This window comes from Aplysia californica, unplaced genomic scaffold (assembly GCF_000002075.1).
Source record: "Aplysia californica isolate F4 #8 unplaced genomic scaffold, AplCal3.0 scaffold00046, whole genome shotgun sequence".
Taxonomy (NCBI): domain Eukaryota; kingdom Metazoa; phylum Mollusca; class Gastropoda; order Aplysiida; family Aplysiidae; genus Aplysia; species Aplysia californica.
The window spans coordinates 1,283,952-1,310,920 of NW_004797316.1; the positions used below are offsets into that span (position 1 = coordinate 1,283,952).

The window sequence follows — 26,969 nt, forward strand, 5'->3', positions numbered from 1 at the left end:
TAGGGGGGGGGGGTGTTATTAATAACCTGAGTCAATAATAATAAATCGGATAGCACAGTTAAACTACTGGAAGGTGCTGCACATAAGATATAGAGTAATAATCTGTCATTTTGATTTACAAATACCCATCTAATGCAGTTGCGAGCGCCGTAAAACCAAACTAAAACTAAAACTCCCCATATAGTTGCGTTTTGTAGTAACTTCTGGGGAATCCTCAAAGATTCAAGGTACATACAGTGGAACTCGGATACAACGAGGTCATCGGGCCTGACCTAAAATCTCGTTGAATCCGAATGTTCGTTATAGCAAACACGAAGTTTTGTGTAGATAATTACAGGCACTGAGCAAGTAGAATCTAATGTATATAAAGAAAAGTCACTGCATGTTGTAGTGCCTGAAATGCCTGCATATTATGAGCTGTGTAAAAAAAAAAAAAGACCTATTCGTTCAAATGCACACGCCTGTGCCATCTCGATAGTTTACCAAAAAGTTGTGTTGCTATGTAGAGCCTAGCATACGGCAACTTTCGATTCCACAGACCAGCGCACAATTCATTTATGTACATCTACGTCAAGACTAGCTTATCATTGTGATAATAATAATGATCAGTTGCCGAAAGGGAAAAAAGACTGACGCGTTGTTATCTGCAACGTTCAACGCCCGGACCGCTAGTGCCCCTCCCCCCCCCCAGACACGCGCACACAGCCACCCATGTACAGGCCGTCCATCCGTCCCCAACACACGCTAGAGAAAACATGTGCACGTGCAAACAACGCATGTTGGTATGAAAAAAAAAAGGTCGCTGACTGGTCGCATGCAATCGGCTAAGTGAATAATGGTTCACGATGCAGGTGCAATGGATGGTTTCCGGGAATATATAAAGTTTGTTCTGGTAGAAAAATTAGGGAAGCCACGTCTGCGAGGGTGTTCACCCTGGATGCGACCTCGTTGAATCCGAGCTCGTTGATTTAAGTGCTCGTTGAATCCGGGTTAGTTTTATTGATTTTAAAGAAGAAGAAAAACGGGGAATCTATCTCATCTCGTTGAATCCGAGTTCCACTGTATTCATGTATGATTACAGGAAGCATTCAGTTCCTTCTACTTCTACATCTCTATCATGTTGAAACTAAGCCAGAAAATGAATCATTTATGCCCCCGAATGGACATGCTCATTTGCATTGGCTTCCAGGTCTGGGACAAAAGGCGTCAACAGCTACAGACATTTGATAAGTCTGTGGGATTGGAAGAAGTTATTATATTAACTAATGGATAGGTTTGGTCACATTCACATGCTCCACACCAAATACATGTATTTGTTCTGTTCTCTGTATTCGCAAATAATTTATATTTTGGACCCCACTAATTGAGAAAGTCTAGAACTAGAAGATACATCTAGGTCTATGATGAGGATGAAAGATAAGTGCATTCAAAGTCAAAGGTAACAGAAACATGTCATGTAATGAGTTTGGACATCTTGCGCAGGACAAATGAATGGAAAGAAAATGGTGTATACCAGCACACGCAAACGTGCATTGGTGTGTATTGTATTTTGTATACAGTAGAACACGACTACAGCTGGACCTTACTGGAATCCCCTTTTTTTCTATCTCTCTTCCTGTGCTCGGGTATAGCGTGGCAAGGAAAGGCCCGAACTCGGGGCGGGCTCGTAACAGGCAGTCAGTGGTGCTGCGTTGTGATTGGCCAGTTCAGTGATAAGTAAGGTGGGGCAGGTGGCATAGAGAGATGGTGCGGAGAGACGCGTTACGTGGGCCACTCCAAAAGTGATGTGCCGTAGCTTAGACTTAGTTAGAGGCTCAATATGAGAGGGTATAGGCCATAGCCCTAGGCTTAGGCTAGGCCAAAAAGTAGAAGAGGAGAGCGTGTGGTATTTGATTCCTGATTCATTGAATTGCGATCGCTGATGCTCATAGGCATACGCACGCATCCACTTCACCAGTTCTACAGTTGCTCTTCCGGTACGATAGACAGCACAAGCAATGAAACCGAGGAACAGATGGCTTCCAAAAATGACAAAAGGGAATATTTCTCACTGGAATTTAAACACGAGATGATCAACAAAGTTGACAAGAAAAGGAAGACTAATCAAAAGCGCAAATTTTATTGACATAAAAGGGAGGTATTCATGAGGATTTTTAGAAGTTTGTCGGTAATTTTCCCTTTGCATCCCTAGAGCGGGAACTCGCTTACAGCGGGATTTTCTTCTGGAACAAAATGTCCCGCTATAGCCGTGTTCTACTGTATTAATGTACAAAAAATGTATGAGTTCATGTTATCAAAAAGTGCCGATACTCCAAGATGCAACATCACAAGTAAGAAGATCCACAAAAAAACCCAGACTAAATTTTTTCAAGTTCTGATCTCGGTAACACAAGTAGACCAGGTACAAAAGAGTAAGACGAAGACTTTAGAAAAGAGAATTGCTATATTTGAGGAAATTTACATGGTGAAACCTGTCTTCTCTTTTCAAACAGAAACAACGGAACTCGATGATAAGAACCCTAGAAAACATACGCATGATCAATCCTTTTGCATGCATGTGAGAGCTGGGCTCTAGACAAGGACAATGAAATTAAAGAAGACAAGAAAAAAGCCGCCAAAATGTGGAATACGCTAAGAAGAATACTCAAAACCTAATGGACAGATGGAAAAAAAAACCAAGCACAGATTAACAGATGTGCTCCAAATGGCAGTTTGTAAAAGAACCATCAGAAGAAAGAGGCAATTGAGATTGAGATTATAATTTGGCCACATAAAATAAATAGAACGAACTTGAGGAACTGCTGCTGTGTGAAAAAATAGAACCTAGAAGGAAAGAACAGCAGAGGAATGACAGAACAACAAATAGATCTACAGTAATTGTGGGCGAACAACTTTGTGACAAATAACACATTGTCAGTGAGAAATACTGAGTTGACAACAGAAAGGAGTGGGGTGCCATGATCGCCAATGTTTGCTCCAGAAGCTGACACCTGCTGAAATAGCTGCGAGGTGAAAGGGTGAAATGAGAGAGAGAGAGAGAGAGAGAGAGAGTGGGAGAGAGGGGGGGGGGGGGGGGGGAGAAGTATTTAGGCTGCTTCTAGAGTGTTCACATCACACTACACACTATTATTTCAAGCATGATGGAATTTATGGATGCTCGCATGTGCATAGGCCTACATTGTTACAACTGTATAAGAAGGGGGCTCTCGTGGTCTAGAGGTTAAGGTGTTCGCCTCTATTTTAATCTATTACATATATACATGTATAGGTCCCGGGTTCGAACCCGGATAGCGACGGAAATGTTTCTCCTTTTACTTTTACACTCACACCCTTTCCTGTGCTCTAACACAATGTTCTGTCGTCTGCTTTCGTCTCCAATGCCCCCTCACCTCCTTTGTCCCCTCCTTTTTCTGCAGCCTTTCAGCTGCTACCCACTGGCTCCTTCTTACTGCTGTCTTTCTTCAGCCACACCCCTGATCTTATGGTAGGAAAGATCTACCTAGCCCCCTCGGGAAAAGGGCGAAAAATCTCGGAGGTCCCGTACAAGTAGCGCACATTAAAGATCCACTAATGGTGGGTGGTCCAAATCAAATAATAGTAGGCCTAGGCCTAGTAGTAGTAGGATTCGGTCGCCACCCGGGCAACATTCAACATTTCCTACCAACTGAAAATGTTTAATGCATGCCGCACGTTCATATGACCTCACGCAGTTACAAGCGCCGTAAAACACTTACCCCCCCCCCAAAAAAAAAAAAAAAGAATAAATAGATAAAATAAGAAGTGCATGAATGACTGTTTTTTACCGTTTACACCCCAGACGGAAACGGAGGAAAGAATATCGTAGTCGAAATATAAAAGTAAATGGCTGCGCAGTGTTTTATTTTCCGTCTCTCCTACAACAAAACAAATTATGGCAATTGACATCTTTCATTCCTTTCTTTTTTATGGAAGGGGGGGGGGGGGGCGGCCGGTGCAATAGGTTATACCGGTCTTGCTTCTCAGTCAGGGTGGGCTACTACTTTACTACGATAATAATGGACGCTTTTATCTGAACACCACAGGTAGAATTCTGTGCTTAACACAAAAAATAAAGACTCAACAGCGAATGATCTGTAGATCTAATATATTATGATACAATAGTTAATTAAGATTGTTTTTCTCCATTTTCTTGTTATCTTCATGAAAAGTATTTATTTCGCTCCTTTCGTTCTGGTACAATTTAATCATATATATTTTAATTTAAAATTAAAAGGAACACCCCCTCTTACGGACGAGAAAATGAGTTATTTCCCATGTTACGCTCCCTCTTTTGCCGTCACATCTGGTCACATCGGCGATAGGAGAGCCACCTACTTCCTTGGATACGTAATCGGAAGTAAACGTTGCCTCTAGCGACCCCTTTCATTATTGACCAAAAAGAGTGTAGAGCCGTGATCAACACCGTTTGGCGGCCTATCCTTCAGCTACATATACTTTGAAAGGGAAACAGGATGGCTGCTGTGGAACAAGCAATGCCAGCAACAGCTACTCTGGCTAGCCGTGAGGTTCCCCCCGATCCTCCAGCGCCTGTTGTGAATCCTAACCCAAATATGGAGATAACATACACAGGCAACACTGGAAACGATATGGGTATCTCAACCATGGGTTTCCGCTCTGCGAAATTTAACCCATCAGAATGGCAGGAGAGTAACTATTCTAAGTACTACCAGTCGTTTGTGGACCGAGATAATGCAGAGAGAGCCATTCATGAGTCAAAGAGGACTGTCAAAGAGGCGGAAGAAACCACAAACAGGACTCAAGCCGAGGCAACCAAAAAGCTAGCAGAGAGTGCAAAGAACATCGAGTTTTGGAAGTTCGAACTCAACAGAGAAATTCAGGTAAATTTAAGTGTTAAATTGTCATGGTAAGGCTATTAAAAATTTTGTTGGGTTTTTTAAAACTTTATTTCCTTGATACTGGGCCACTAGGTCTAGATCTAGATCTAGAATCTAGATCTAGATCTAGATTCTAGATCTGTAGGCTCATGGAAAACGATGAAATGTATTTTATTTTCTGAAGTTACCGAAACATTTGTTCTGAATTTAGAACTTAATAATAATAGAGGGCATTTGTATAGTGCAAATTCCCCCTCAACAACAGCCATTATAGCATGCTGAAACAATGTCACTTCGTGGGAAGCATCATGTGCAAGCTAGAGCTGCCATTTTTTGTGAGCGCTAATACACTAATATCATATTGACAAGATCTTTCGCTGTCTATGGCCGGGTTCCCTTTTTCACCTGGGCAAAGTGAGGAATATTCATGTAAGTGCCTTTCCCAAGGACAATGTCAGTCTTGAGACTCAAACCCTCGAACCCCGGAACCCGCAACCTCACGATTACAAGTCCAGTAGCCTAACCACTAACACCTAGCACTACTGAAGCTTCCCAAATGCTTCCCTTCTCTTTCTTGTAATTAAACCATTTTTACGTACAAAAGATATACATTAATAGGTTCAATATATATACCGTCGAACCTGCCTTAACGGAAACCTGTATAAAACTGAAACCTGTCTTAACGGAATCTTCCCACTCCCCCGTTGATATTTTCCTATTTAATTACCTGTATAAAACGGAAACCTGTCCAACGCGAAAACGGAAAGAAAAATCTGCTCCCTTCCGAGGGTTTCACCCGTCTAAGACGGAAAATGCTTTGCCCGCTCAGCCCTGATTTGAAACAAAGCTTGCAAGTTTGGTTACGCCGGCTCTAAACTTAGCGCCATGGCCATGCCGCTGGGCGAGGAAGGGGGAGTAGGGGTGCAATTTGGGGGTAGATGTTACCCCATCATGTGAGCCCTGAAGGAAACAGATGGTCAGGGTAGTGTGGGTGTGAAGTCTCACGACTGCCCATGAGAGTGCTTGAGTAGCGAGCCACTACAGAAACTGTCTTGGGTAGTCAGAAGCCAAAGATGTGAAATTGGATTGACCAATGCCTGCTGCCCTGATCGTGCGGCCAGCCGAGAAAAGAGTTCCTCGAATCGATGTTACATGATGGCAGTGAGGGATGGCATTGGTTGACTGTGCTTGTTATACCGGTGGGTGGGGCTAACGGTGGAAGCAAAGGAGATGTTAAACATTTCTGTTTTTAATAGGTCAAGCAGTGGTCCAATGAAAGGCAAGCACTGGTGGTAATTGGATAAGTAAGCATGTCATTATCAGAGAGGATCTATAGCACTCAAGAGGTGTGAAGTTTTGACCACTGCTTGCCAACCAGATGAGCGGCCTTTGAACCCACGGACTGGGCCTTTGACCACCCCCCCCCTTCCCCACCCTTTCCATCTCCCCCTAAATTCCCCTGTCTGAGACCTAATTTTTTTTTTCTGGTCCCCTTGCGATTCCGTCTTTCACAGGTTCAACTGTATGTATATATATATATATACATCATATCATCATCAGCATCAAGTTCCACTTCTACAACAGGCATTGGTGATCATGGTTCACCATATTCATTCCTTGCCTCGGATGCTCTGAAATAGAGCTATACATTATTCTGATCTTTCCCCGTCACCCATCTGTTTATGCTTTCCAAATAAGTAACTCTGGATTTACTGCTGCCTTGTTTGCCTTCAGTTTTACCGGTGAGAACTAGGTATTCAAAGCAGTTTTGTCTGTTCAAGTGTCCTAGAAACTGCATTTATCTCTTCCTAATTGTTTTTATCGGCAAGCAGCCCACCCAGGCTTCTTCAAGTACTAGATCATTTGATTTCTATTCCTTCTATGAAATTCTCAACAGTTTCCAAAGAAACCACATTTCAATGAATGATTATGATAAGCTCTGAGGCTGGTGTATAGATTTACTACAGAGAGAGAAGGCTGCAATAGAAGACTTTTTCATTGAAAGGGAAAAAACTTGTGATGCCTTTTTAGGCCTACTGTAAATTGTCCTTTTTAAAAAAGATTTGACAAAGCATTAATTTGTTTCTGTACTTTATTTTGTTCCAATAACGTTCATATATCTGTTAAAATTCTTTGATGGGAGTTGCTTTGAATATTTGCTTTAACATTGTGCAGGATCAACAATATGAACTGTTTTTCTTTTTCCCAGGATGTGATTGATGAAACTGACTTACTACTGGCTCAAAAGAAACGCCTGGAGAATGCTCTGAGAGCTACTGAGGTACCCCTTCATATTGCCACTGATAACCTCAACTGCCGTCAACGTCGTCTGGGTGTTGATTTGGTGCAAGATGATGTGGAAATTTCTCTACTTAAGGTAATTTACCACTGTAGTTAATAGAATTCCTCCTGATAATTGATAGTGCTCACTTCGTCTTTGAGTTTCGGTGAGTGGTGTTGCCTTGGACTTACTTTCAAATAAACCAGATGTGTGACGCTTCCACATTGCACTACATATGAGGCAATCAAACACCTCTTTATTGTACAGTATGGAATAGAAATATGAAGTAGAATATTCCAGTCACTAAGACTTCTCTACCTGTGATAAAGCCTGTAACTTGGAATGTTTGGCTAGTTCAGTGAGATAGGGAAAGTATCAGATTCTAATGAAAAAGAGGGATAGATATATGAAAGATTACTCAATTTATCATCAGATTCAATTATATAACTTTTAAAATGCTGAGTTGAGGAAATTGAAAATTAAGATAGAGTATGAAAAATTAAGAAACTTGTATCTTCCCACTTTCTCTTAATAAAGGGCATTTATTTTTGTAAACTTGGTATTGAGCAGAAGTGATTTTTATTGTCTGTGGGGCATACTTTGAGTGCTTTGATAACAATTCTATTGGAAAGCCTTCCCACGCATTATTTTTTGCAGGAGGTGGAAATTATCAACAATGTGCAAGATCTACTAAAAAATACCATCAATCAGACAGAAAAGCAAATCAGGTGAGAGTCAAATATAATGTTCTTTTTTATCTATTGTAACTTTTCCGAGCTCTCAGGGGACCAAAAGGCTTGATGAACAGCCGTTTGTACAGTGGAACTCGGATTCAACGAGCTCAGATTCAACAAGAACTTGCATTCAACGAAAGGAGATGGATTCCCCGTTCTTTTTCTTCGTTAAAATCAATAAAAATAGCCCGGATTCAAAGAGCACTTAAATCAGCATGAAGCTCAGATTCAACGAGGCCGCTTCCAGGGTGAACAGCCCCCACAGACTTTGCTTTCGCTCATTTTTCTCCCACAACGAACTGTATCATTTTCCGGAAACCATCCATTGCACCTGCATCGTTAACGATTAGGCTATTCACTTAGCTGATTACATGCGACCAATCAGCGGCCTTCTTTCGTAACAACATATTCGTTGTTGGCACGCACGTGTCTACTCTAGCGTGTGTCGGGGTCGGATGGGCAGCCTGCACACGTGTGATTATGTGTGCGTGTCGGGGGGAAAGGGGAGGGGGGCATCATCGGTCTGGGCGTGGAACATCGCAGATACGAACATGTCAGTCTTTTTTCCCCTGGCAACTGATCATTATTACAGTGATAAGCTAGTCTTGACGTAGATCTAGATAATAAATATTGTGCGCTGTTCTATGGAATCAAAAGTTTCCGTATGCTAGGCTCTACACAGCAACACAATTTTTTGGCACTCAATCGAGATGACACAGGCGTGCATTTGAACCAATCTGTCTTTTTTTACATAGCTCATAATATGCAGGCATTTCAGGCACCAATTGTTACTTCTCTTTTTTCATTACTTGCTCAGAGCCTGTAATTATCTCCAAAAAACCTAATGTTTGCTATAACGAACACTCGGATTCAACAAGATTTTAGGTCAGATCCGGCAACTTCGTTGAATCTGAGTTTCACTGTACAATGATTTAGTTCATTGAGGAAAATATGTAAGCAGCACCTCCAGACTTTTTGTATTCAATTAACATAACATTTTTTATTGATTGTCATGGGAAACTGAAACTTACTATATGTGTCACGACACGGTGGAATCATCAGTTTTTGGGCATATGGAGTTGTTTATATAATCTAAAAGCTTGCTTTTAATGAAAAAAAACTCATCTATCTCTTATAGAAATGGAGATAATTCGTTATGCTCATTTGATAACTTCCTTGGTAATTTTTTGGCATTTTGAGAAAAATAAAAAAAACTGTTGCACTTAAAAAATAGACACAACACATATAGTTCTTTTGAAATTATATGTTTTTGGTTTTATGAAAATACAAAGTTTAAAACAACTGTTGACAAAAATCTGGGGAACTAATCAAATTATCTAGATGTGGCCCTAGCTCAGTTTTTCCCCTAATTTACTTAGGCAATTATCAAATGAGCATGACGATTTGCGAATGAAGGAAGTTGGGGGGGGGGGGGTGCCTATTAGCAAAGGTAATATTGGCAAGAAAATAGCTGCCAAATTTTGGTGACTACCAAAGCTGTAGTGTCCTTGGAAATGGAAAATTCACATTTTTGTGTCTCTGATCAACGTGTTTTAGTAAAACCCATGCAGGAATCCAAAACAAAACAAAATTCTTAAAATTGCCTAAAGGGTGGAAAAAAAGTTGGTTTCTTTGATTTCGTTATTTTGACCAGATCCTGATTTCACCACAATGTCACACGTATGGTTTGTTTTCTTTTAGTTCTTTTAATAAAACGCCCTTTATACTCTTGTCTTAGAAATAGGTAAGGGAGGGGAAGATTCTTTTTTTTTTTAAGTAATAAAATATTTTCTGTTTTCTGGAACTTTAGAAAATAGATCCTTGTATATTGTACATTAAAATAAAAATATATTGCAGACGTGAACCATCTTCTGCAATGCACTGCCACAATTCTGGAAGTCATCACATAAATCAACATTTTTAGTTTGTTGTCTTCTTCAAGTGCTATGAATTGTTGTTTGCAAGTGCTCTATAACTCTGCTGTGTTATCCCATAGAGTGTGTCCTATGTGTTTGTTTGAGAGGAAGATAAATAAAGTTTATAATTAATGAATGCAAGTTCATAATTATATAGATTTTTTGTGTGACTGACCTGTTTTCTTAACATTTAACTCTTAAGTAAGAAATATCCACAGCCAATTCACTTTTTTTACAGCCTTTGTAATAGTAATGTTATTGTATGAGGGACGTCCAGAAACTAAGTCCCGTTTTAAAATAATTATAAAAGAAATAATTTTCCCAATCAAAACAATTTATTTTTTAATACCTCATATATATGACTACTTCTCCACGTAGTCACCAGAACTGTTGAGGCATTTGTCGTTGCGTGGGACACGCTTCTGAATGCCCTTATCATGGAAAGCTGACGCTTGCGATGTCAGCCAATGTCCAGTCTCTCCTGTGAGATCAGTGTCTGAGTCGAAGTCCTGCCCGGTCAAAAACTTTTTCAAATGCAGGAACAGATGAAAGTCACTCGGAGCCAGGTGTGGGCTGTGCGATGGGTACTTCAATTGTTCCCATCCGAAGGAGGCCATCAGGTTTTGGGTCTGTGCAGACTTGTGAAGAGTTGCATCGTCGTGAAGCAGAACAACGCCGTCGCTAAGCATTCAGCGTCTTTTGTTTGAATTGCTCTACGCAGGCTGCGTCAGGAAAAAAAAGTCATGTGTATAGTGTTTTGGGACAGGCAAGGAGTTCTTTTGGTAGAATTTTGGGGAAATGGGATGACAATTAATTCTGATATGTACTGCAAAACATTTTAAAAACTGTGTAGAGCAATTTTAAAAAATAAATATATCGTTTTGATTGGGAAAATTATTTCTTTTATCATTATTTTAAAACGGTACTTACTTTCTGGATATCCCTCGTAGAAGTAGATGCCCCAATCGACACTTTAGATCATTTAGGAAGTTGGCTTCTTTGACCCCATCTGTCAGGACCAACTTGGGCTGAAAAAAAGAAATATTCAATAAAAATCGTCCCCACACAGGAATCAAACTCGTGTCTCTAGTAGGTGACAGCTAAACACCTAACTGCTACACCACAGATGCTGGTTTTACAGCCTGTGGTACTTTAAAGGCCATCATAAGTAATCAATTTCTATCTGTTCCAGTAATAATACATGTTGGAAACTCCATTACAGTTGTTGGGGTTTTATAAAATCTAATATGACTTATTTGAGAATCAATCTCTCCTGCCTCTATGAACTGACCTTTTTCCTCATTGTGTCATAGAAAGGCAATGTAGTCATGAGAGTGAAAATCTACAAACTGTTGCTATTATAGAAATACATTTAGCTATTATGTAAAGACTTGAAAGCTCTGTGCCTAGAAAGCAGGTATGAGAAGTTGTATTAAAGTTAAAGTCTTGTATTCTTCAAATCCGTTCGTTTTTACTATTTTCTCAAAACAGACTTAACCGTGATGCCAAGCAAAATCTGGAAATGGACTGGAGTGACAAGAAAGAGGCTCTGGAAATCGAAACAAAGAGTGGGTCTCTGAGAAATCACCACACCAACAAACAATTCCACGATGGAGCTGCAAAGTTTGAAGAAATGTGAGTATGTCACAAAAGGTTGTATTTATTTCTGTCATTGAAAAGAACCACTGGCACAGATACAAAGACAGAGCTTCTACACACAACAGAACAAAAGTGAATAAATACTGCAAAAAGAGTTCAAAAGGATAAGTGTATGAAGATGATGATGACAAGGATGATGATTATAATGATGATGATGAGGATGACAGTAATGATGATGACGAATTAGCAGACGAGTACAAATAAAAATAAGATCATTGAATAAAAAGACGTATTGTTTTCAACACTATTCTGTCTTTTGTTTCCAGTCAGTCCACCCCAGAGTCGTGGGCGCAGTTCACACACGACAACATTGCCCGTGCAGAGCATGAGAGGATGGCCAGCATACAGCTGCGCACCCTGGTGGACAATGTGCTGGAGGACACGTCCAGAGACATGCGTGAACAGGCCGACCAGGTGGATGTCAACTTCACAAAGAGAATTGCCCAGATGGAGGATGCCAAGACCAAGCTGGAAGAAAATCTCAACAAGGTGAGTTTTATTGTCCATGAACCACAAATGCTAGTTGAAAACATGATAAAGATGACAAGGTCATTGGTCAAGGATGCAAACTGTCCTATTTTCTTATAATGACTGGTTATTACTAATATTAAAGATGTTTCTTGATTCTGGGGTATACAGTTTAACAAAGTGTGAGTTTCTTGTCCATTCAGGTAACTTGCGGCTACTGCTATCTCACCACTGTGCAAGCCATAAAAATTCTTTCAGTTATGTTCCTGTCTACTCAGTATTCTTCAACCCCACCCGGCAATGAAATTGATATAGGCTGAAATGTGTTCAGGACTGAATCAGTTAAATGAGTTTCCCAAAGCAGACTTTTTTTGTTTATACGCTTTTACTTTTACATCATAATATGGTTTTCATTGTTGTGGAATAAGACTAAATGTATAAGCACCCTTTTTGCCACTAAGGGTTTTCTTTTGATACTGACATTGTTCGTCATTTTCCTTCTGGTGTCTGACAACCTTTGGTGTCATGTAATATTGCTGATGTGCTGTTGCCAAGGTTGTGGAATAAGAAATCTAAGTTATTGTACCCATCAAAATCGCAGGTCTCTATCTGGATTTGGTACATGTACTTTCGTACTTTACTTCAACCTGGATGCGTGGATAAAACCTGTATCAAAGATATGCAGTTGCCAGTGCTGTCTAAAAGGCTAATAGACAAATGATCCCGTGTTTCTTTTTCTTCCCTCTGTAGGTTGTGAAGCAGATCAAGGACCAGGAGTCAAACATCGCCGATCTGGAGAAGGCCATCAGAGACAAGGAAGACCCGCTGAAGGTGGCCCAAACCCGCCTCTACAACAGAACCTACAGGCCTGGAGTAGAACTTTGCAGAGACCCATCTCAATACCAGTGAGTTTGTTCTCATCATTTTCTGTCATCAGTTTTCCCCTATAGTAAATATTTTTATTCAGCGGTTGAGGTTTCTGTAGGGTGAAGTACTTTCTGGCTTGAAAAGGGATCAGGCCTGAAAAGAATTTTTTCAATATTATAAGAACAAGAAATCCTTCAGCAGTGCAAGACACACAGGGCCCTGAGACAGAAACATTGCCAACCTTATTGACACTGCAAAAGAAGTTGTACGAGCCAACAGAAGAACTGCGCAGGGCAGTCCAGTGTATGATAGATTCTGGACTTCGGGTAGTGCAATCGAGAAGAAGAAAAAAACAAGAAAGTTTTGGATCGGACTTGGTTCAAGTATCTCATAAATAAATAAAAATGATGCTGTACACTGAGGTGTCAGTTGGCCTATTTTATAGAATTATTCCCTTGCTCTTACTTCCGTGTACAGTAATATGAAGTCCCATTTCTTTTCAAATTTTCAGATTATCTTTATGAAATGCAGCTATGATTTAACAATTTAATGTTTTGTTATTGTTTTTTGCTTTTAAATACTGAGATGTAGCATGAAAAATCATCAAGCCTACGGTTGAAAATAAGGTTTCCCTTTCATTCAATTTCCAAAACTTGGCAGCTCTACTAGTGTTTTAAATTACTAAAATTAGGTTACACAAGGCTTTGCACATATATAGAAGCCAATTAACTCAGAGTTGCCTCCCTGTTTTTTTTTCTTTTCATTAATACGGTGCTCTGTTTTAACTGTTTAACACAAAGAAATTTACTGATCCCATGAAGTTGGTGTTATCTGGGTTTTACTGTATTTTCTATGACATCCACCTCACCCACAATGGCCTTTTGAGGCATGAACGAGTCATCATTGTTATAAGAATATAAGAAACATACAAATTTCATCCAAACATATCTGTGCTGATGTAACTGAGCTTACTTCTTAATGTTCTTCAGCAGACAAGCTGCACACATCCGCTTTTAAACACTCAAAATGTGGCAAATTCTTCCCAGCCAGAATTGTTCTCATAGGCCAAAGCAGAAACATGTCATCTTAACTCTTTCCGGACATAGTTTTTTTTGGGTCTTAATTAACCTGTGGCTCGATTTGGCTATGCAGGTGGTGTACAAAATAACTTTATAGAAGCCATCACTCCAAATGTAACATATGATATATCAAATTGAAGGAAATTGAATGAGGAGTACATCCCAATATAAAACAAGGATTCATTTTGAACATAAGTATGCTTTTGAAGGGTTAGAAATGCCAATGGTGATGAGAAAAATAAATTTTGACAGAAAAAATGACATTCACCTAACATGTGAAAGCAAATCAGCATAGCTATCTTATTATACAGGCTAAGAGCATAACCCATAAATTTCTGAATTCGCAGCTTTTTATTTGAAAGCAATGTTCCAATTTTTGTTTGAGTTACGAAATTTATACTGAGTCCGGTTACATCATTTTGTTGATGCAAGACCGCAAGAACTAATTCACTCGTTTTTCCCTAAACCCATGCTTTGACAAAGTGAAACTAGATGTTTTCGTTTCCTACGTCCTTTCCGAGTTTTTCAATAGCAATAAAAAGTAATTATAAATGACGGCTCGTGTTAAAACGAAGCAATACTGAAGCACCCTATCACACCCGATATATCGGCGATACGTCCGCAAGGGGTGTGGACTTGCGCTGATATATCAGCGATACGTCCGGAAAGAGTTAACTTTTGTTTCTTCTCTTTCACTTAAGAAATACTCTCCTCTATTAATGCATATGTCATCGTCAGACATTGACAGACACATCATCATAATTATTGTTATCAATATTACATACTTCAATAAGAGATAAACTCTCACCGTTTTGAAATTCTGGCTATGACCTCGGTTGACAATTCATGTTTCGTTAATTGACATTGCTGTACACGCCTTGTTTTGTTTTGCTGTTTTAATACGCATCATTTTAAGCACATTGTCATTGTTTCCAACAGCTTGGTGGGTGAGGTGAATGAGATCAACCAGTCGATCGATGCTCTCAAGCAACAGCTGAACCAAGCCCAGAACTCTCTCAAAGACCTGCAGGACAACCGCATGGGCTTGGAGAAAGAGATCTCAGTCAAGAAGAACAGCATCTTCATTGACCGTGAAAAGTGCCTGACAGTGAGGAACCGCTTCCCATCCCGCACCAAGTTGCAGGGCTACCAGTAAATTACAAGTCGTTGAATGTTTGTGTATATTTAGCGATTTTTTAAAAGATTTATAAAATCACTAATGCTGTTGACATCCATCATTTATGTTGCAGCATTTGTTGCAATAAACACAGAGTGTAAATGTTTTATAATCAATCTAATGTCTTTTCTAATTTGGTTTTCTGTGAATGAAGCATAAAAAAAATACAAAGTAAAAAATCACTCTGGTTTTGCATACTGAATTTAAAATATTTTGTGACTGCTTGCTTCCCACTATACAAAAGGCTTGTGACTGTACAAATATTTGTTTACTTTTTATCATTATCAAATAAAATGATGAAATTGTAGCTGCTTTGGTGACACGGTTGTGTTGTTTGAATGCTATGAACCACGTTAGCTAGCCATAGTTGTCATTTACCTTGATCTCAAGGGTCAAAGGTAGGAATTCGGTGAGGCAAGAGTAGCTAACTATTCTATCAGTATTATTATCTCTTTCTGTTCCCTTGTTTTGTCCTTTTTACCCCCCACCTTCATTCATATGAATTTATATGAGTGTACACATTTTCCATATCTCTGTCTTATTTTTATCCATTGTTCTCCACCCCCACCCCCCTATCTCAATCATTGGCAGCTCCTGCCTCCAAAGTACAATCTAAATGTCAACAAATTTGGTCTTTGCTGGATTTGTCAATAAAGATCCACAATTTTTATTGCTTTATTCATTTTTGTTGTGCATGGATAACTCCTAATAATCCTGCTTGCTTCATTTGTTTCAAGTCAAGTCTTTTTCACGCTTGAAACAGTGGAATTTGTTCATTTGAGCAGTTGGCCATAGGGAATTGATAGATTCATTCATGGATGAGAAGAGCATGTAAATGGACCAACCTGCAGAACGACTACTCCATACCAAAAGCTCCATAGAAAGTTGGATTCCCAGTTTTTTTTAATTCACAAAAATCAATAAAAATAACTCGGATTTAACTAACCCATGTATGGTCGCTTTTATTTTTTAAGCACAAGCGGGCTTACCCAGATTTTGGGGGTTACCAGAAATCTTGACCGACCAAAAGTGGGCATTACCCTACCTATAGGAGAAGTTTGGTTTCATTGGTGTGTATATTTGTTTGGTAATAGAGAAAACTCTCCTTTTATTTTAAATTCAAAGAAACTTAACAAGGGGCAAAAACTTTAACTTCGATTTTCTCAAAACAGCATTTTTCGGGATAGCCCCTTTGTGCTAAAAAGCGACCATATGTGAGCAAGTTTGCATTCAACAAAGTCTCTTACAGGGTGAACAGCCCCCGCTGACGTGGTTTTGCCCATTTTTCTCCCACAACCAACCTTATCTATTCCTGGAAACTGTCCATGGTACCTGTATAATGAACGTTTATTCGCTTACCCTATTGTTTATATCTTATGCGACCAATCTGTGGCATTCTTTTATACCAGCACACATATTATTATTATTGTTAGCACACACACTTGTCTTAGCAAGTGTCGGGGTCGGACGCGCAGCGGGCATACGTGTGACTGTGTGTGCATATCTGGGGGGTAGGGGCACAAGCAGTCCAGGTGTGAAACTACAGTAGAGTGTAGAGATATTAGCGAGTCAGGGTTTTTTTTCCCCCGGCTACTGATTAATATAACAATGATAAGTTAGTCTCAACATAAATATCTACGTTGTGAATTGCGCTGGACTGGAACCAAACATTGCTGTAGGCTAGGCTTTACACAGCAACACAACTTGATCAGTAAACAATACGTTATAGATGATAGCTGACACAGGCGTGCTTTTGAATGAATCGGCCTTATTGCACGATGTGTGCTCGGTAAAGTTCAGTATGTTTTCCTGGAATTTTCCAGGGATTCTTCGGTATGGCATCAAAGAAATGAAAATGCCTCTCATTTGAAACTAAACTACTTTTGATTGAGAAAGTCGAATACATTATACTTGCTCGGTGCCTGGAATTATCTACAAAAAAACCTCAAGTTTGCTATAACAAACACTCTCATTCAACGAAACTGAAGGTCAGACCTGATGACTTCATTGAATCTCAGTTCCACTGTACCTATCTGCAGATGTGTGAAGACCTAAACTTGAGGATGACATGAATCAATGTCTGTGTGTTTCTCAACACCATTACTGCTACAGAAGGGCTACTTCAAACAGAATTGACATTTTGACTTGGAAGTAGGAGAAATGTTAAATTTGGGGAATGTGTAAACCAATATCTGTGCAGTCTTTTGATAGACCAGCCAAACCGATGATTCATGATAATAATATATAGTACAGTTAGTCTCTCCTTTGCCTTATGACATACAAGGTACGTGTGTCGAGATGTATCTCTCGAAAATGCACAATTTTTAGCTATGTGTCTAACCATGGATGTCATGGAAGTCGGCAAAATTTGCCATTCCTGGTGCCGATAAAATGTTACACATATATAATATACAAATGTGAATTGTACATCACACTACCGTCGAACCTGTGTAAGACGGTCACCCATTGTCAAGGAGAAAAGTGGCCGCATAAAACAGGTGGCCGTCTTTGGCAGGACTGATCAAGATAAAGAAAACAAACCATTCCTTTCTGAGGTCCCAACCGAAGGTATCCGCATTGTTGTTGTTGTTCTTGTTATCGATGGGTTTTCTTTTCTTTCTTTTATTTTGTTGCTGCTTTTGTGCAAGGGTAACAATAAAACGAAATTAATGTGTCAGACAAGTAGGACCGAGTGCTATGGTAAAACAAACAGATGGGTCGCCACCACTCGAAGAACGAACAACGCTTCCGTCACAATTTCATGTTGACGTCCATTGTTACTTGGTTACAGACTGGGTAAACTAAATAGTCACCACTCATCTATGATTTGTACATGAGTTCTGGGCGGGGCTTATGGGTTATGAGAGATCACACGCTTACCTCACCAGCAGCTGAAAATTTGTTACCTATTGGTCAACAGCGGGAGGGGCCTACGCAACATGATCGGTTGGAGGGACTACCTAACAGCAACGACAGGTGATTTATACGGTTCGCCCACAACGCCAAGGGCCAATGCATGATTTATGACAAAATGTAATGGTGTCACTAAGGGGGCCGTCCAAGACAGGTGTTACAGTACTGTTAGGTGTGATAGGGGTTTTAAGTTAAAATATGGTGGCCGAGGCCGCGTTGGACAGGTGCCCGATTTACACAGTTAAATTACATCGAAAAAACGCAAGGGGGGAAATGGAAAGTGAACGTTTTTACAGGTGGCCGTCTTATAGAGGTGGCCGTCAGGGCAGGTTCGACTGTATAATCATTTCGTTCTAATTCTTTTGTACAGAAATTTGACCCCAAGCACAGTGTGGATTCATATTTGGGAATTAAAAATTTGTGTGCATAGATCTATATATCTCAACCAAATTTGCTAAAACTAAAATGTACTTTACTGCTTATTTTGGAAGCAGTAAAAAAAAAAAGACAGGACTAGTCTTGGAGATAAAAGTATGCTAACGTAAACACCAAAATGACCCAAAAAAGGCAGCAAATTTCACTTTGGGCCATAGATTTTGCAAATTATCCAAAATAATGGGTATATTGGGGAATAGAAAGATATGAGGCATTATCAAAGACCAAGAGCCCGAATATGTCACGAGTGGGCCAGAACCAGAGAACAAGCCCACTGACATTGAGACTGATGAGGCTGCTGTCCTGGCCAACAGGCATAGCTTTCTTTTTTATGAGGGATTTTTTTAACACTTTGCAGTCACACAGCCAGCAGTACAAAATACCCTATCTATCTGGTCACCGAGACAGGAGAGCGATTGCGACGGACTTCTCGGGCCTGGCGCAGAAGACCGAAACGGATCATTTTCACCAGCGCATTATTGCCTCTCCGTGCTAACCCGAGCTGAGAGGGATACAACATCCCAGCAGAAAGACCAAGATGCTCAATAAAAATGTCCCCTCTCTTGGTAATTGAACTCCGATCTCCTGCGTGCAACAGCAAATTGCTTAAATGCTACACAACAGACACTGGTCAAGCTTTACTGAAAATCAGTGCTGCACTGACAACGCAGTAGGAACGCACACCCCCTGGTAACAAAGGGATTAAAAACTACTGGTAAAAGTAAAAGTCAATTAATTTATACTCACACAAGATACATGACTGCATGCAGATACTAGTCGCTACCTCAGAATGACAAAGTTCTGTCCGACATTTTTGGCCGTTTTGAGTTACTAAGACCATGAGATCAAAAACAAACGCTCTAATTGCTCTATCAAAAGCGTAAGATTATTCTGAGTCATTATCAAGATATTCAAAGGATTGCATTCGAAAAAGCTTGACATGATATGAAACTTTAAAATCTTTAACGTCAAATTTCTCAAAACTAGGTACTAAGCAGATAGATTTAGAACTTTATAATTCTGAGGGAACGACAAGTGACATGCCACTTTCAGGGTGATGTAGGTCAACATCTTCATTCTTATGCTGAGCCTCTCTCACCCTCTAGTCTAATACATCTTTGTCTCTTTGACTTTGAGCAAAAATACTGCAGCTGGTAATATATGTTCATCCACTCATTTCACCTCCGCAGCCACAAAATGATTCAGAAAGTGCTGATCAATGACACTATGTTGCACATGCTTCTCATCTGCGTAATTTTTGTCTCTCATCTCACCCTTTCAAAAAACAGAGTGGGTGGTTTGGCAGATGCTCCGCTCTGGTGTAGTTTGCTCCTGCTTTCCTCAGACATTGTCCTTATCTCCCCTCCTTTTTTGTGTTTGTTACTCTTGTGACACCTCTAATCTTCGGCACTTATAACACGATATAATACGATGACCTTATTGTGTTGTATGTGCCGTAAAACACCAACTAAAAATCAATGAATATACCATTACTGTTGTCTTTTCTGTGGATGCTGTGGAGTGGTTTGCTCCCTCTGTCCTATCAAACATCTATTACCATTATCTCTCCTCCTTTTCTTTTTACATTATTCTCAAATAACACCTCTAATCTTTCGCACTTACGTGACCTAATTGTGTTGCAAATGTCATGAAACTCTTATTCCCTACTGCAATCTACAAACTTGAGTTGGGAACGAGGTGGAGGTCAGCAAATGAAGCTGGACATCAATGAATGAACAAAGCATGATGAGGTACCATAGTTTTAAGTTTAGTAAGCGTTTTATAGTACTAACAATACAATTAAGTAAGTCAACAAATGAAAGTGCTGAAGATTAGAGGTTAGAGAGAGTAACAAACACAGAAAAGGAGGAGAGATACAAGGACGATAGATGTTCTTAGGTAGCTTCCTGAAATCGCTGAGCTAAATAAGACGTAGATCTAATATCAATTACCTGCCGATACTGAACAATGCTATCACTACAGTAGAACACGGCTATAGCGGGACTTTTGGTTTCAGAAGAAAAATCCCGCTGTAGGCGAGTTCCCGCTATAGAATGCAAAGGGGTAATTACTGAAAAATTTATAAAAATTCACATAATTACCTCCCTTCCATATCAATAAATTTGCCCTTTACATTTACATTAGTCTTCCTTTTCTTGTCCACTCCGTTGATTATCTTGGCCTTCTTTATATGTTCTCATACTGAGCGTCCAAGTCCAAATCTAAGCTACGGCACATTACTTTTGGAGTGGCTCACGAAACGCATCTCTCCGCACCATCTCTCTCTGCCGCCTGCCCAACCTCACTCATCATTGGACTGTCCAATCACAATGCCGCACCGCTGACTGCCTGTGTGGAGCCAGCCTACAGCCCCCGAACCCATTTCCCCTTTCCCCCAGCCTCGCTCGATCTCTCCCGCTGTATCCGAGTTCGGTCCGTTCCTTGCCCCGCTAAACCCGAGCACAGAAAATTGAATTTACATAGAAAAAAAGGGGATTCCGGAAAGCTTCCGCTGCAGGAATAATCCCGCTGTAGCGGGTGCCGTTATAGTCGTTCTACTGTATCAGTGTTTAACATTGCACCAAGGTTAAAATTCATTTAACTCAATCATTTTCAGTTATTTCAGAGTCCAGAGCACAATAGTAGTACAGTGGAACTCCGATTCAACGAGGTCGCCAGGCCTGACCTAAAATCTCGTTGAACCCGAGTGTTCGTTATAAATAGCAAACATGAGATTTTGCTTAGATAATTACAGGCACTAAGCAAGTAATGTATAAAGAGAAGTCACAAGTAGTGCCTGAAATGCCTGCCTTTTATGAGCTGTGTAAAAAAAAGACCGATTCGTTCAAATGCACACACCCGAGTCATCTCGATTGTTTGCCAAAAAGTTGTGTTGATGTGTAGAGCCTACCATACGGCAACTTTTGATTCCATAGACCAGCGCACAATTCATTACGTAGATCTACGTCAAGACTAGCTTATCATTGTAATGATCAGTTGCAGAGGGGAAAAAAGACTGAGACGCGTTTGTATCTGCGACGTTCAACGCCCTGACTGCTTGTGCCCCCCCTTTCCAAGACACGCACACACAGCCATACGTGTGCAGGCTGCCCATCCGACTCAGACACACACCAGAGTGGACATGTGCACGTGCCAAAAACACATGTGTTTGTATGAAAAAAGGCCGCTGATTGTTCGCATGCAATCGGCTAAGAGAATAATGGTCCACAATGCAGGTGCAATTGATGGTTTCCAGGAATAGATAAAGTTCGTTCTTGGAGAAAAATAAGCGAAGCCACTTCTGCGGGGGCTGTTCACCCTGGAAGCGACCTCATTGAATCCGAGCTTGCTGATTTAAGTGCTCGTTGAATCCGGGTTATTTTTATTGATTTTAAAGAGAGAAAAAAAACAGGGAATCTATCTCATCTCGTTGAATCCGAGTTTTCGTTGAATCCGAGCTCATTAAATCCGAGTTCCACTGTAATAATATCTTTCATAATCTGGATTTGACATGTCTGTCAAAATGCCAACAAAGGGACCTTCCGGTGGCACCCTCCAACCACCTCATATATGGTGCTAACTTTTTGTTTTGTTTTAGTTATAGTTTTAGCAAGAGTTTCACACCACCTGCAACATTTAACTCACTGCTACCTGCCAAATCTTTGATGTACCCTTATAGTTTTAGTAAGTATTTTACCGCTGCAGCAAAGGTAGTCAGCGGAAACAGTAGGCCTACTATGACTGCGCCATGAGTTGCCAGTGAGTTTAGTCATACATTATTGGTGCCAGACTAGAGGTGTTACATGAAAGTAACAAACATAAAACAAAGAGCTATAAGGATGATACATTTTTTTTATAGGACAGAAGGAGCAAACAAGCCAGAGCACCCACAGAGGCTAATCATTGAATATTTTAACATGTAAATGGATACAGAACGATCAAAATGAGTTAACACATTCAGGGCTTCCCACCCACCTGTATACTATATACTATGTTAAAGCAAAGTAATCAACATATAAAAGATTAGTAATCTGACCATGGAGTATGAAGTCTCCCCTTGAGATATCCTACGTTAAAGGGGGTCATTGAGTGGATTACACCCAGTGACTCAGGAGAGGATAAGTCATGTTTCACAAAAAGATCCTTTTTTACGGGTTTGTGTTTTGTTTTATTTGTTGTGTATTGTTTTAATTCTCTCATCAACCTAGGGAAAAAATTGAACCTTGACAGGAATTTTTAAACAACTTTTTAACCTATTGTTTGCCTTGCTCCTGGCTTTGGCACTACTAATGGACAAAGTGGCACTGAAAATTTACGATGGCTCAATACACAGAGAGTGCACAGCTGCACGTGGAAGTGACGTAGATGTGGACTGTCAGAGTCCAATTTTTTTCCCTCCCTTATTAGCCAAAGCTGTGGGGATGGGTTGGGGTAGCTGAACGACAAATAAATGTGTAAAAATCAGAATCAGGGGTATTATGATATTTTCGTAAAATCTAATGGAAAAAAAAAAAATGATTCCCCCCCATTTCGTAATGATGGGCTGGGCAGCCCCCCCCCCCCCCCCCCCCCCCCCCCTGCACATGTTCATCTCCGACCGTAACTCTGCATTCCCACTCAATATTAAAAAATGGCCAGTGGCTCCACACAACATAGAAGAATACTGTATTTGCATAAAACAACACCTTGGGGATAAAGATGTGCCATTTTCTTTAATGATGCTTCCATACAAAAACAATGAAAAATATCAATGGTGGACAATTTGATGAAACAGCATTCTGACACACCAAGCAATATTTGGTGACAATCTTTGCGTCTACACACACTGGGAAAGAAAACCTCAAACAAAACAATATAAAACAATCTTTCTTATCACCAATGGCTAATATTTACACATTTTTCCTTTTCACAACATTATGACAAACACAGAGCACATTGGCCACAAATTTCTCTCTCCCTTCACCAACATACAACGGAAATGGAGTCAGGAATTAAAGCAACACAGTAACATTGTAACCATGGAAATGTTCAGACTTTTAACGCTTTGTTCTTCATCTCCTTGAATCAGATTCCAATAAACAGCTGACAAAAAGAGAAAATATTCATTAAAAGTTTTTCAAAATCCAGTGCGAGCCAGTTCAACAGCAGTAACCATTAGGCAATATCATGGTCTCCACCTTAGGTTTCTGTGTTCTGTTGTGTAGAAAGAGCTGCTTCATGTTAAGTGGCCAAACAATAAGGAACAGCTCATGAACAAGTCAACATAATTTCCCCTCATTTTGAAACCAACAGGGGTGATCCCAGTATGGCAGGTCTATGAACCGGGTATGGAAAAAGATCAAAGTAGCCTTTACAATTGGTCTGAATATATGCTAGTCATCCAGTCTCAAGGCATCTAAAGTCCCACCCCACTGCCCCTCCTCTCCGAGATAACATGAAAACTTAGACCCTGGCAAGAAAAATAATGTCGGAGGTAAAAGTGCCTGGTGTGGTCCACAACCCATTATGCAATGCTAGCATCTACGTTTGTGGCGATTTTTTGCATTTTTCAAAAAACCACACTATAGGGGAATAAAATCGAAAAAAAACGGGGTATAAAAAACTAAAAAGAAACAAAAAAGAAAACCAACCTCTTTACTTATTTATAGAAAGAAAGTTTATTTTCACTTCCGTTTCACTTCTCTTTCTTACTTGCTGACCCCACGTTTGTTCTTTTCATGTGAAAAAAAGTCTTGTACATTATATACTATTTATATTGCTGTTTTTCTTCTATTTTTCTCTCTTTGTTGTGTTTTAATTTGCTGGTGTGTTATTTTCCTTTCTTGTTATTGTTCTGATGGGTATCCTATTTTTTGTGTTATCGTAATGTCAATATAATTTAATTTGATGTTCTTACCTTTAAAAAAAAGAATGCGTTATGTGAGAGCGTGTCTCCACCAAAACCGAATACATCATGTACATGTACTGACACTGGCAGGCCCCTTGTGTGTGATTCCACAATTTACATGTAATATCCTGTACTTTTTCTTGAATAACACATGTTTAGGTTTAAAACAGCCACTCTTCGGACAGGTGGACACACGCCCTTATTTGTTAACAGGGATGCCAAATGATTTTTGAAAACAAAAAACCTGAAAATGAGCACAGCATCACACCTCACCTAAAACGAACCTTGTAAAATCTTTAAATGAGCAATCAAAAACGTTTCTCTCACCATTCACCTTTCCTTTGCAAGTGTATGAAAAAAATGGAAAAACCGGAGATTTGGCATCCCTGTGTTAATTTTTGTGGTCGTTAATGTTCTATTCTAATTTTGATTTCATTCTGTTGTGAAACCTTTATTTTTCAGGCTTTTATACTTTGTGTGGCTACAAATGATTTTCTGGATGCTTGAAACAGAACACAAGAAATTCTGATGCTTTAGATTAAAATAACTCTATCAACATATTGCTATATTTGTCGTCAGAGAGTTGAAAGCTTGAAAATTATTGGCAAATTTTATGACAACTTTTGCCATTTTTGTGGCAACTTTTCGGTGATAAAATGGCAACAAATGCAGATGTTAGGCAATGGTGCCCAGCCAAAAGAGTGAATCAGCACTGTGTCTAACAAGGAAATGTGGGTGAGGATGAGTATTCTAGTAGGGTAGAGCAAAGTTTCCAATGACTTGACACAAGAGGAGGATCAAAGTCCTATACCTCCTACCCACCCACAACATAAAGCCACACAAATGATACTCGTTGGGAACCTATGTAAGCCACAGGCACTAAAATGACTGCTAGAAAATGTAACGATTCCAACATTTTTATTATGATAAGCACCCCCCTCCCCCCTGCTAAAATTCTTACATATGACTGGGAAAAACCAGGACAATAAGTGGTGGGATGTTCGGCATAGACCACAGTATTAGCACAGAGAATGTTTCAGGGCAAGAATAAAAACGTTTAAAAAGACCCTGATCCATAAAAGAAGGATTGCGCCAGAGAACACAAGTCCTTAAAATCTGCGCACAGTGCTTGTGGTCATGCTGTAGCGTCCGTCTCCCTGACGACTCAGGCTGCCCTGCATCATGACTGGCGGGCCCTGCATGGCGGGCTGAGCAATGAACACAGGTCCTGCTCCCATCCCGCTGGCCATCATGGGTCCCTGCTGCATGGTGAAACTCCCTCCCGGCTGTGACATGACAACCCCGCCGCTCTCCCAGCCCTCCGCTGGAGTCAAGCTAGCCGCGGTCATGCCACTCTGGCTCCAGCCACTCTCCATCTCGCGATCCACCGGACCGTTCCAGATGCTCGAACTCCCGCCAGACCCACCTCTCGTCTCTGGGAAAACAAACTATGGACAATGAGCACCAGACTACAGATATTCAAGCATTTCTGAGCATGTTAACACATAAATAAAATGAGTGGCAGTCACCTAATGCTTTTTTCAGAAAACTATGAAAAATTTTAAGTTAAAAAAACCCACACTAACCAAAAATCGAATCACATAGATCAATATCATCTGAACAAATCAAACTCCTACAGGAATAAAAATAAAACTTAATTGTATAACACCCCCCCCCCCCTTTATAATAAGCCAAATGAAAGGCAAAACAATGCTATAAATAAAGATTTCAAAAGCATAGGGCAGCAAACAAAAGAAAGAAATGACTTACTACAAACCCATTAGTACATGCAATTAGCACCCACTATTACAAGGCAATTATTACTTCTCACACTAATAGCCAGTTTGCGTCCCAAAAAGTGAAACTTTTTAGAGGATTGTTACTGACCCACCTCTTTCCTCTAGTTCTCATAGACAGCTTCCAATGTTTCAAGAGAATATTTTTAATGAAATAAGCGCCCACTCTTTACAAGGATATTATTTGCTAATCAATCAACATGGGCAAATATCACTGCTTTATTTTAAAGAGCAATATGAAAGCCAAAATCATTAATTATGCAGTAATTCAATCAGGCAACGCGTCAAACTACTGCAATAATAAAAGTGACAAAACACAGAGGAATATCTGATACATCACTTTCAAAAGCCTTCCGCACATTCAGTTCGAACACAGTTCTCAGTACGTATATAAGTAAATCTGTTGATCACACAAACAATTTTGGCTTGAGCTTCACAAGAATACAATCAAGCACCGAGTTACACACTCTGGAGGCTTGAGAGTGTGCATCTCAAAGACAAGGGGGCCAATGGCTAAAAGTTATGTCGATCTGACTTCACAGTGTACTTACTTTAAATTCTAGTGTATGAATCTGCTATTTAACAGTGACCAGCTGACACAAAATAACTTCCCTATGTTTCTTTTCTTACTCTATTCTGATCTCCCTCCTTTTGAGAGCAAAGCGCTTCATAGCAGTATGAGCTCAATGCATCCTTTCTTGCAGCACAGTAACGAGGGATGGGAACTCTGTCATTTTGCTTTCTGTCTGAACTTTTCAGTGCCTTATTTAAGACACCCGTTTTTGTTTCCCAATTTCCATCAGATTTTTTTTCCAACCAGCTTTCTTTTCTTGAAAATATAATGCAAAGCTAGACATAGTAAAACCACATCATGTGAAGCCAG

The 26,969-nt window shown here is 40.0% G+C and overlaps 2 protein-coding genes and 1 long non-coding RNA gene across 5 annotated transcripts in view; 1 reads left to right on the forward strand and 2 right to left on the reverse strand.

Moving 5' to 3' along the window:
- The first annotated feature begins 4,353 nt into the window (after window positions 1-4,353).
- Window positions 4,354-15,725, forward strand: LOC101848179 (tektin-4). Its single transcript, XM_005092439.3, has 7 exons — window positions 4,354-4,877; window positions 7,084-7,251; window positions 7,813-7,883; window positions 11,297-11,440; window positions 11,731-11,953; window positions 12,683-12,837; window positions 14,818-15,725. Exons 1-7 carry the CDS (start codon window positions 4,491-4,493, stop codon window positions 15,032-15,034), a joined length of 1,365 nt encoding a protein of 454 aa, XP_005092496.1. The 5' UTR covers window positions 4,354-4,490; the 3' UTR covers window positions 15,035-15,725.
- LOC118477236 lies at window positions 10,122-14,266 on the reverse strand. Of its 2 annotated transcripts, XR_004858235.1 has the most exons (3): window positions 14,147-14,266; window positions 10,736-10,833; window positions 10,122-10,527 (listed from the first exon to the last, which is right to left on the reverse strand). It is a non-coding gene; the product is annotated as an uncharacterized LOC118477236 (long non-coding RNA). The 2 variants fall into 2 exon arrangements; XR_004858234.1 differs by lacking the exon at window positions 14,147-14,266 and having other exon boundaries at window positions 10,736-11,355.
- Window positions 15,726-23,096: 7,371 nt separating the features above from the next.
- Window positions 23,097-26,969, reverse strand: part of LOC101848418 (scaffold attachment factor B2) — a 29,084-nt gene continuing 25,211 nt past the window's right edge. The window contains exon 18 of one of the 2 annotated variants that reach the window (XM_005092440.3): window positions 23,097-25,725. In XM_005092440.3, the coding sequence (XP_005092497.1) occupies window positions 25,400-25,725 (326 nt within the window). In that variant the 3' untranslated portion in view covers window positions 23,097-25,399. The remainder of the gene's footprint in view (window positions 25,726-26,969) is intronic. The other variant, XM_005092441.3, reaches the window with a different exon arrangement.

Coding starts and splice junctions, on each gene's coding strand:
- LOC101848179 (XM_005092439.3), top strand. CDS start 4,491: ATGGCTGCTGTGGAACAAGCAATGCCAGCAACAGCTACTCTGGCTAGC. Junction 4,878..7,083: donor AACTCAACAGAGAAATTCAG/GTAAATTTAAGT, acceptor TCTTTTTCCCAG/GATGTGATTGATGAAACTGA. Junction 12,838..14,817: donor AGAGACCCATCTCAATACCA/GTGAGTTTGTTC, acceptor TGTTTCCAACAG/CTTGGTGGGTGAGGTGAATG.